This window comes from Motacilla alba, chromosome 2, assembly GCF_015832195.1.
Source record: "Motacilla alba alba isolate MOTALB_02 chromosome 2, Motacilla_alba_V1.0_pri, whole genome shotgun sequence".
Taxonomy (NCBI): domain Eukaryota; kingdom Metazoa; phylum Chordata; class Aves; order Passeriformes; family Motacillidae; genus Motacilla; species Motacilla alba.
Window position 1 is genome coordinate 618,498 of NC_052017.1, and position 12,033 is coordinate 630,530.

Sequence of the window (12,033 nt, forward strand, 5' to 3'; positions counted from 1 at the left end):
CCCTCGTGGATCCCCTGATGGGGGGACCTCTAAAAAGTTCTGTGCCAGGACTGAGAGATGGATGGGACTTTTGGCTTTTTGGTCTTCAGGTTATTATTTATTTTTCTTTTATTCAAAGTTCTGCAGGCTGCCCACATCTCAGACTTAGTGTACAAAGAGAAGGCACCAAAAGTCACAAGACACACAGATTTAAGGTCTTTTAAAACTATTTTGTCCACTTAACTCTTAGAACGTATTTTATTTCTACTTTTCTACCAAGAAAGGTAGAAATGCGTTCCAACATCAACCTGAATTTCCAGTACATGAAAATGAACCTTCAACCAACACCCCTCAACCTGAATTTTCAGCACAAGAAAGACAAGAGAGAAAAGTGCCCAGCTGGCAGCTGGGGAGGGCTGTCCAGGGGAGCTCACCAAGGATGTCCCTGGCAGCGTCGGCGTGGCCCGGGAACAGCGGCGCGTTCTTCATGTCCGTGGGGAAGGACAGCTCCGGCAGGTTCTCCCCTCTGTGCATGCTGAAGGGGTCTGGCAGAGACACAAGCAGGCAGGGACACCACTCAGGGTGACAGGGACAACACACGGGGGACATGGAGCACCGTTGGAACAAGAGGATGGAGATGCAGCAGGTCCCAACGCTGCACTTCCGAGGAAAGTGGAAAGTTGCTGCTTTTGGAGCAAACCCCCTCCCAGTTAGAATTTACACCCTCAGTTGTTCAGGCTGATTTTTGGGGCAAGTGGATCATGACTGTTCCTGGAGAAACTGTGCCCTCCTCTCCAGGAGGAACCATCTGCCTCTGCCCTGATGGACACAGCCCATGAATCTGAGCCAGGAACACGGGCTCAGCTCAGCTCAGCTCAGCCCAGAGCAGGGAAAGGTGTGGGATCTCTGAGCTCTCCCAACCAGCAACCGCATCCCAGTATGAACTGGGGTGATGGACGGGTATTTTAACCAAGTTACTGGGAAATTGAAACATCCCCCAGTGTCCCAGGCAGACTGTCCTATCCCTGGCAGTGCCCCAGGCCAGGCTGGACAGGGCTTGGAGCAGCCTGGGACAGTGGGAGGTGTCCCTGCCATGGCAAGGGTGGCACTGGATGGGCTTTAAGGTCCCTGTCACCCCTGCCCTCTGGCAGTGGGAGCCATTCCCTGTGTCCTGTCCCTCCAGGCCTTGTCCCCAGTCCCTCTCCGGCTCTCCTGGAGCCCCTTCAGGCCCTGCCAGGGGCTCTGAGCTCTCCCTGGAGCCTTCTCCTCTCCAGGGGAACACCCTATTTTCCAGACACTTGGATTTCCTCCAGTTAAACCCAGCTCAGGGGGATTTGGCTGAGGGCTGTGGCTCATTTTCATGCCAGAAGTGCTCCCTGCAGGGCTGAGAGCCCAGCCTGGGCTGTTCCCATGCCCACACTGGGCTGGGATGTCAAGATCAGGTGAGCTGAGTGAATTCCCTTATAAACCTGTCAGATTATTTGAGATGCCAAGACAACATCTTGCCTCGGAGCAACGTGCAGAATATTTTGATTTTGAGCTGTTTACAACAGTATTGCCAGGTCTGAACAACTGCCTTCTTTCCAATTAAAAAAACAACCCCAAAAAACAAGGGAAAAAAAAAAGAGCATGACTGAAACCAATTTAAAATTAGAAGAGATCCTGCTGATGTTCCCTCTTTGCCCAGTACTGAGATGATGTAGAAAAAATGGGCAGCTCAGATCTCTGGGCCAACCCACCTCTGCTCCAGAGGGAAAAAGGGAGGAGTGGGAGAGCTGAAATTTCCCCTCTTTCTCCCCAGGGAACAAGGAATCACAGGGATGCTGGTCAGGAGATCCCTTACACCACTGGCCAGAGAATCCTCTCCTTGGGAGGGAATTCATCCTCCCATTTTCCAAAGAGTGGGCACACCAATATTGAATAAACCAAATGATTTCTCTGAGTTTGATGTTCCCATTTTTCTCCTGTTGAAAAGTCCTTAAAGCTGCTCTGTGTCCTCTGCTCCACAATGGGAGCTCTGAGCAGAATCTCATTTATATCCAACTGGAAGAGCAACACAGGGGACACTTTGATCCTGAACTTTATGTGGTGCCTGTGCAGATGCGCAAGACACTCCAAGGACATGAAACCTAAAGAAATGTGGTTTCATGCAACAAAAACAAAAATATTCCTATTATTCAGGCCAAAAGAACAATGGGTGCCGGGCCAGGTATGTAAATTGTTCCTAATTAGCAAATTTGACATCTGGCTCTTGAACAGAACAACACCAATGTCCCATTCCTGCACCCACACAGCAACAGGAGGGAAAACCCAACAAACCTGTGGCTCTTCCAGTTCTTCCATGCATCATTTCTTATCTTTATAAAAATACATCAGTTCTTCACAGTCAGTAAGAAAATCATGCCCTGAGCAGGCCTACAGTATTCAAAAATATATATTAAAAAGAAGTTCCATCCTGTATCTTTCCAGGTTGATTGCCTGGGATAATCTGGCCAGGAGCCACATTTCTCAGGTGCTCCTGGAGCCAGAAAGCAATTTAATTTCAAAAAATGAGGGAGAAAAGGAGAATATTGAGGGGAATCTGCTGGGTGAAAGTGTATCTGTCTGCAGGGCTGGGGTGCACAAGGTGCAGCTCGTGTTCAGCAGTGTCAGCAGCCACAGAGGTGTGGGACAGCCCCAGCTGCAGGGCAGGATGTGACACAAGGACAGGCACTGCTGGGGACACTGCAGGTCAGAGGGACACATCTGGGGAGGTCTGCACTGAAACCCACAGTGCTCACAGCAGCTCAGCTGTGGGAGTCCCTCAAATCTGCTCTGGGCACAGAATCCCAGAATTATTAGGGCTGGAAAAGAGCTCCAAGACAATCAACTCCAACCTTTGACCAAATACCCCCAAAACACATCACAAAATCCTGTGTCTGCTTGGGCTTTGAACACTTCCAGGGATGGGGACTGAGCACTGCCCCGGGCAGCCCCTGCCAACACTGAACCTCTCTTTAGTGAAGGAATTTCCCCAAAATCCACCCTGAGCTGCCCTGGCCCAGCCTGAGGCCGTTCCCTCTGCTCCTGTCCCTGTTCCCTGGAGCAGAGCCCAATCCCCCAGCTGTCCCCTCCTGGCAGGAGCTGTGCAGAGCCACAGGGCCCCCCTGAACCCCCTTTTCTCCAGCTGAGCCCCTTCCCAGCTCCCTCAGGGGCTCTCCAGCCCCTTCCCAGCTCCCTCAGGAGCTCTCCAGCCCCTTCCCTGGACTCGCTCCAGCCCCTCCAGGGCTCTGCTGCTGGAGGGGTCCAGAGCTGCCCCCAGGATTCCGGGGGGTCCCTCGGCAGGGCCAGCACAGGGGACAGTCCCTGCCCTGGGCTGTGCCCACCTGGGCACCCCTGAGCTCGTGTCCAGCCCCTGTCACCAGCCCCTGTGCCCAGCCTGGAGGTTCCATGGGGTGACAGTGCCCTGAGGGCAGGACGTGGCCCTTGGCCCGTGGATCCAGCCTGTGCTGATCCCCCTGGAGCCTCCCTGCCATGCAGCACAGCCACATCCACCCACCATGCTGGCCATGACCACGGAGAGGTCACCCCACAGCCCCAGCCCCATCCCCAGGGGAGATCCCCTGAGCAGGGCTGGGCCCAAAACCAAAAACCAACACCTGGGGAGCCCAGGGGCCACCAACGGCCATGAGGGGAGCAGGAGCCCCTCAGGGATGGAGCCTGCAGCCCATGAGGGGAGCAGGAGCCCTCTCAGGGATGCCATGAGGGGAGCAGGAGCCCCTCAGGGATGGAGCCTGCAGCCCATGAGGGGAGCAGGAGCCCTCTCAGGGATGCCATGAGGGGAGCAGGAGCCCCTCAGGGATGGAGCCTGCAGCCCATGAGGGGAGCAGGAGCCCCTCAGGGATGGAGCCTGCAGCCCATGAGAGGAGCAGGAGCCCCTCTGGAATGGAGCCTGCAGCCCATGAGAGGAGCAGGAGCCCCTCTGGAATGGAGCCTGCAGCCCATGAGAGGAGCAGGAGCCCCTCAGGGATGGAGCCTGCAGCCCATGAGGGGAGCAGGAGCCCTCTCAGGGATGCCATGAGGGGAGCAGGAGCCCCTCAGGGATGGAGCCTGCAGCCCATGAGGGGAGCAGGAGCCCCTCAGGAATGGAGCCTGCAGCCCATGAGGGGAGCAGGAGCCCCTCAGGAATGGAGCCTGCAGCCCATGAGGGGAGCAGGAGCCCCTCAGGAATGGAGCCTGCAGCCCATGAGGGGAGCAGGAGCCCCTCAGGGATGGAGCCTGCAGCCCATGAGGCCCCCCAGCTGCTGGAATCAGGGTGCTCCAGCTCCTGAGCCATCCTACCAGCCATGTCCATGGGTTTGAAGCACAGGTCCCTCTCCTCTGCTGACCAGGAGTCGTTGCGATCCAGGAACTCTTTGTAGGACATCTTCTCATCCATGATTTCTCCTGGGAATACTGACATGGGAGAAGAAAACGACCCAGTCAAAAGCCAAACGTTGAAGTATTTAAAATGGATCACTGCAGCGTGTGACATGTGGGTGTGACATCCCCAGGTAACAGGGACTGGCAGCCAAACCAGAGCCCATAATATTCATTTTTGACTGTTTTGATCCAGCTCTTCAAATACAAGATACAGAATAATGGGGATTTCTGTGTCCTGAGGCACATGGAAGATCAAGAACAGACTGACATGGAAGTGCTGTCCTGGTCCAAAGCCTCCAGTTGTACAGAAGGAACAAAACCCCAAGTCCTGAGGCTTTAAACAGGACAAACTCAGTGGAAAGGTTCAAAATTAATGCCCAGACTAATGACTTTTAGCTTTATTTCTGTTCTAAGGAGGCCTGAATTTGTCAACTCTTCTGAGGACAACATTAGAGTTTTAAACTGGTTCCAGTTTCTTTTGGAAAGAAACAGAAATATTTACAGGGACTCCTTCTCTCATCCCACATAAACATTCTCTGCTCTCTGCCAATACATCTCTTTATGCTTTTAATATTTTTACCTTCACTTAGGCTGACAATACCTGCAAGCCTGGAGCTCAGGAGATGAAATTCATCACAAAATATCCCTGGATAGAACCCTTAATTCAGCGCAAAACTGCAGTTACTGAAAACAACCTAATGTTAAAGGCACAGAAGGACCAGAAGGGGAGAATTTATTAAGAACACGACCCTGGTCTGTAAAACAACAACCTGGAGGTGTCAGGTGGGCTGAGAGCTCACAGCAAGGTGGGCAGAGATTCAACTCTAATGATAACGATGATGATGATGACGATGATGATGATAATGATGATGATGACAATAATAATAATAATAATAATAATAATAATAATAATAATAATAATAATAATAATAAAAGTTATTGATAGAGAATAATATGAAAAATGGCTTTTGTGGGGCTTGGAGTTTGTTTTACATCATAAAACAAGGAAAGGTCACCAGTACAAATCATCAGGGGGGTTCAACAATTTGCTCAGAGAGTTTGGGTTTAGAGGAGCAGAAGGGGATTCCTTGGAGTTTGAAACATGTCCAAACCTCTGATTAGAAGGTAAATATTAAATATTACTTCTAATTAATTATAAAAATCAATACTCATTAATTATTTAAACAATAAATTAATAATAATTCAAACAATAATTAAAATTATAATACATTCTATAATAATATAATATATTAGATAATTTATGTTATAAATAAATGTAATATAAAAATATAGCACATATTATATAGTATATACATTATATATTATACATTATATATATGTACTTTATTATATATATGTTTTCATGCACATTATACTACATATTATAATATATAATATTATATAATTATATACAATATTATATAATTAATAATATTATATAATGTTATATAATATTATATAATATATAATCATGTATAGTTTATATATTTTCATGTGGTTTATATAATATATTACATTATATTATATAATGTATATTATATAATATTTATATATTTATAGATATACATAAATTATGTATTATAAATTATTCTATACCTATTTTTATTTATATATACACACAGACACACACATATACATATATATAAATATAAATGCATATGTGTAATGACTAATACAATTCATGTAAATATTACTTCCAGTCAGGCTCTGCAGCTCCAACTGCCACGGTGTCCCCAGGGTGTGGCCCTGTGAGCTGAGGGCTGTGACACTATGTGTGTGTGACACTCTCTGTGAGTGACACTGTGCGTGTGACACTCATTGTGTGTGACACTGTGCGACACTCACTGTGTGTGACACTCCCTGTGTGTGTGACACTGTGTGTGTGACATTCTCTGTGAGTGACACTCTGTGTGACACTCCCTGTGTGTGACAGCCATGGCATGTGTGTGACACTCCCAGTGACACTCTGCGTGTGACACTGTGTGTGCCACTGTGACACTCCCTATGTGTGACACTGTGTGTGTGACACTCATTGTGTGTGACACTGTGACACTCGCTGTGTGTGACACTCCCTGTGTGTGACACTGTGTGTGTGACACTGTGTGTGTGACACTCCCCGTGTGTGACACTGTGTGTGTGACACTCCCTGAGTGTGACACTCCCCGTGTGTGACACTGTGTGTTACACTCCCTGCGTGTGACACTCCCTGTGAGTGACACTCCCTGGTGTGTCCCCTTTGTGTCCCCGTTCCCAGCCGATCCCAAGCCAGGCAGGAGCTTCCTGGGGTTGGTGTCCCTCTGAGGGTCACATGGAGGGAAGGGCCACATGCTCAGGGACACCGTGGTGCTAGCACCGTGTCCCCAGTGCCACCCTGGGCGGGAGCAGAACACAGCTCCGCCTGCCCCTGTCCCAACATTCCCACCTGGGTGTCCCAGAGCAGCACCCACCCGGCCCCAGCAGAGCTGCCAGGGGCAGAACAGATCCTAGAGAGATGCTGGTCCAAGGAAACACAAATTAAATGGGTTTTGTACACTTACACACACTGGGAAACACCAATCAAATGGGGTTTTTAAACTTCTAAGCACTGGGAAAGCCAGACTGGGAATGAAAGGGGAATTCCAGGGATCACAACACTCCCACCCCTTGTCTCCAGAACAGGACCCCGAGCAGCCCTGCAGCTCTGCCCTGATCCCATCCATCCTGAACAGCCCTGCCCTGATCCCATCCATCCCCTGCAGCTCTGCCCTGATCCCATCCATCCCACCCATCCTGAACAGCCCTGCCTTGGTCCCATCCATCCATCCATCCATCCACCCATCCATCCATCCATCCATCCATCATCCATCCATCCATCCATCCATCCATCCATCCATCCATCCATCCATCATCCATCATCCATCCATCCATCCATCCATCCATCATCCATCATCCATCCATCATCCATCCATCCATCCATCCATCCATCCATCATCCATCCATCCATCCATCCATCCATCCATCCATCCATCCATCCACCCATCCCATCCATCATCCATCCATCATCCATCCATCATCCATCCATCATCCATCCATCATCCATCCATCCATCCATCCATCCATCCATCCATCCATCCACCCATCCCATCCATCATCCGTCCATCCATCCATCATCCATCCATCATCCATCCATTATCCATCCATCCATCCATCATCCATCCATCCATCCATCCATCCATCCATCATCCATCCATCCATCATCCATCCATCCATCCATCCATCATCCATCCATCATCCATCCATCATCCATCCATCCATCCATCATCCATCCATCCATCCATCCATCCATCCATCATCCATCATCCATCCATCCATCATCCATCCATCATCCATCCATCCATCCAACATCCATCATCCATCCATCCATCCATCCATCCATCCATCCATCCATCATCCATCCATCCATCCATCCATCCATCCATCCATCCATCATCCATCCATCCATCCATCCATCCATCCATCCATCATCCATCCATCATCCATCCATCCATCCATCATCCATCCATCCATCCATCCATCATCCATCATCCATCCATCATCCATCCATCCATCATCCATCATCCATCCATCATCCATCATCCATCCATCCATCCATCCATCCATCATCCATCCATCCATCCATCCATCCATCCATCCATCCATCCATCCATCCACCCATCATCCATCCATCCATCATCCATCATCCATCCATCATCCATCCATCATCCATCCATCCATCATCCATCCATCATCCATCATCCATCCATCCATCCATCCATCATCCATCCATCCATCCCCTGCAGACCTGCTCCATCCATCCCTGGGCATCTCTGCAGCTGCTGTCCCTCCCGTGCCGCCCCCAGCAGCAGGGCCTGGCAGGGGCTCGCTGCTTTTCTGCCAGAGCTCAGAGCTTTAATTCTGCCCAGTGCCTCCATCTGCCACGGCTGACTTCAGCAGGGGCTCAGAGTTCCCAGAGGGTGACACCACCTCTGCCTGTCCCTGACAAAGGACAGGGGGACACAGGGGACAACAACCCCCCGTGTGTCCTGTGGAAAACCCAGCCTGGGCAACGCTGTCCGAGCCTGCAGCAGCTAAAAGCCTGATCATTTCAGGAGGAAATATTTTATTTGATAATAGAACGTAATTTTGGTACTATTTTATTCAGCTTTGCAAAGTGCTTTGGAGACAAAGTGCCACTGCAATGTGTCAAGAGACATTATGATTATTTACCATTATTTGTGGTACAGTACAGCAAGGGATTTAATTAGATTCCATTGTAAATTCCTCTAGACAGGAGCCTGTCATTCCTGTGTCTAGAAAACTATTTAAAGCAAAAAAAAAAAAAATAGAAGACACTAAAAGTCCTTGACAGTGTGAGGAAGAGCCTGGGAGCAGTTAAACACATTCAAAAACTTCCTCAAAGATGAGATTATGATATCATGACATTAACAGAGTGCTGGGTTGGACCCACACTGAGGCTGATGAAGAGCACCCACTGCTTGAACTCTGAATATTTGAAACAAAGCTATTTGTTAACACTAAAAATATACTGGCATATTGCCACGATGAAAGATTTCACAGGGAAGAACATAAAATTAGGGTCAGAAAGGCAAACTTGAAGAAATCCCTGCACTTTGGGGGGGTTTAGTACCAGGTTGTGTTCCTGCCTTTCAATACAGAGGGGAACCACAGGCGGGGCTGGAGAAGGAGGGAGCAGCAGGAGACAAAAGGAACTGGGATGGGAAATATTTCCATTTGCCATCAGATGAAACCAAGTTGAGCAAAACTCAGTCAGTGTCTGCAAGCCCTGAGCTGCAGCAAAGCCCCTGAGCCGGCTGCAAGCTGCATCAGGAGCAGTTGGGAGCTGCCTCTGCCAAATCCTTCCGAATCCAAACCCAAGACTGGAATATTCTTCGCACAATATTTTCACAACAGATGCAAATTAAAAACCCAAACCAGGCAGCGCTTCTCAGCGGGAATCCGGGTGCAAGGAGGGATGCAGGCAGCTCTGGAGCAGGGAGAGCACAGCAGGGAGAGCCACAGGGACAAGGCTGGAGCAGCCACCCCTTCCCTGGGCCAGCCAGGACCCAGCTGCCCCTGCCAGAGCCAGGACAGCCAAGATTTCTGGATCACAGTCACCATCAGCAAACCCCCTCTGCTATTCCCACAATGTTTCCCAAGTTATGTGCCATAACGTGGACACTTCCAGCCTATCTGTCATCCCCACCCCATCCCAACATTCAGTTTGCCCTTATCAAACCTGGCACACAAAATGTGATCTCAGATTTCCTAAGGTGAAAAGAGGATTTTTCAGTTCCAAACCTAAGCTCCCCAAACACACCTTCTGCCTCTGACCTACCAACAAAAGACACAAACAACACAACGGAGAAGCCAAACTCTTCCAAGGCCCAGTGCTGCCAGTGCCCGTGGATGGGCAGCAGCAGCAGATAATGCACTCCACCCAAAATGCAAATCTGACAGATCCCACAGACCTGTAAAGCAATTTTAGCAAGTATTAAAGCTGGCTGATAGCTGAAAATCCGGTTACGAGCCCTGATAATATAAACCAATGTAGGATTAGAGCTTACAAAGTCTTGCTTAAAGGAAAAAAGACCATTAACAACATACTTACAAAGCAAACTTGCTTCTGAGAGTAAAAACAAGGATCCCATGCAAGTAGCACCTTCTGTGCACTGCTCCCAGGGCAGGACGAGGGTGGAACATTTAGCAGGGCTGCTGACAGCGTTGAATTGTTTGTTTGATCATCTCTCTGCACAGGTCAGCTCGGTCACAGCACCCAATTCACAGCTCATCCAGCCAAAAGTGCCCTGGTGGCCACCTACCCCCGTGCCCGGGCTGGGAGCTGGGAGCTGGGGCAGGACACGCTCCTGGAGCTGCCGGCACACAGGACACCCCAGGGAATGTCCAGCCAGGGGCCCTCTGAGCACAGGATTACCCTCTAAAGCCTCCTCCCTGCAGGAGATGCTAATCTTGGCAGGTCACTGGCCAGACCTCCAGCTCAGGGTTAAGGAGCTTCAAAATTACTGAGCGAGCAGCCAGGAGAGGGCCCTGCCAGCAGCCAGCAGGGAAAACAGGGACAGGGAGGCTTGGGAGCTCCACTCCTGCAGAGGATCCCAAAGGGAGTTTGCCCAGATCACCCTGGGATGGGGAGGCACAGCTGGCCTTGCTGGAGTCCCCAGAGAGCAGCAGTTTTATCAGCCATGCCAGTCAATTCCCATCAGTCCCAAACACACCCCCCTCTGCAGGGCGTGGGATCTGCACCCTTAAAAAGGAGCTTTAGAATCAGAGTCATGGAATGGTTTGGGCTGGAAGAGACCTCAAAGCCCATCCAGTGCCACCCCTGCCATGGCAGGGACACCTCCCACTGTCCCAGGTGCTCCCTGCCCCAGTGTCCAACCTGGCCTGGGGCACTGCCAGGGATCCAGGGGCAGCCCCAGCTGCTCTGGGAATCCCATCCCAGCCCCTCCCCACCAGCCAGGAATCCCTTCCCAATCTCCCATCCATGCCTGCCCTCTGGCAGTGGGAGCCATTCCCTGTCCTGTCCCTCCAGGCCTTGTCCCAGGTCCCTCTCCAGCTCTCCTGGAGCCCTTTTAGGGTCCAAGCTCTCCCTGGAGCCTTTCCCTCTCCACACTGGATGCTGTAAGGATTCCACACGAGATTTAGGCTGTTTTGGGAGCACTTGGTGCCTGTGTGAGGAACTGTCTGTGCTCACGACATTTATTACCAGGAGCAACCTCTGATTCCCACCTAGGGATTCATGAGAACTTTGCCAGCATGTCCTGTCTGATTTTCAGGCACAGGCCCCTTCAATCCGCTGCCCAGTGGTGTTGTACAGGATGAGATCCACCTGGAACATCAGGTAAAAACCCCAACAAGCAGCCAAGACATTCCAGGGTCTCCTTCCCTTGCTCAGGACATTATTTCCAGACATTATTTAGGGTAAGGGAGGCAAAAGTTTCCCCCAAAAGATCACAGGGTACCTCCCCCAAGAAGCTCAGGCTCTCTTTGTGCCTGCTGGCTTTAGAGTAAACATGGATATCCTGCAGGAATACCCCCTCAATGCTTTATCATCAGTCTCATCATTTTGTAAAATGAAATATTGTCTAGCTCAGATCAGAGTGAAGGGTCTAAAAATCCCAGTGAGTGAGTTTTGCAGACAAGCTTCACTAATCCCCAAAATCTAAGGGATAAGCACAGACAGGAGCTACATGGAAAAAGATGTCACCCAGCCACCCAAAGGGAGGCTGTACATTTTTATCCAAGGGAGTAACAGCTCAAGATCCCAAGAAGTTTTTGCATTTAATGAATATCTAAAGCACTAAGCTGGCAGCCCTGATGGAGGACAGCTCACCCCGAGCAGAGCTGTCAGAGCTGGTTACTCCCTCCCTTTCCTCCTGTCAAGGAGAAAGGCAGCAACTGCACTGTGCTGAGAATGAACTCTGAGGGCACTGGACACGGGGCAGGCTGGCCAGAGAGCCTGTGCAGTGCCCAGCCCTGGGGAGCTCCAAACCCAGCTGGGCACAGTCTGCCTGCCCTGCTCTGGGCAAAGCTGCTGGGCTTAGCATGGCAGAGCTTCCTCCAGCCTGCCGAGCCCTCACAGGCTCCTCAGACCCAGCT

At 50.2% G+C, this 12,033-nt stretch overlaps 1 protein-coding gene across 1 annotated transcript in view; it reads right to left on the reverse strand.

The window, feature by feature from the left end:
• Positions 1 to 12,033, reverse strand: part of MAP4 (microtubule associated protein 4) — a 122,701-nt gene that overhangs the window by 59,940 nt on the left and 50,728 nt on the right. The window contains 2 exon segments of the mRNA XM_038130015.1: positions 414 to 524; positions 4,300 to 4,413. Of these exon segments, the coding sequence (XP_037985943.1) occupies positions 414 to 524; positions 4,300 to 4,413 (225 nt within the window).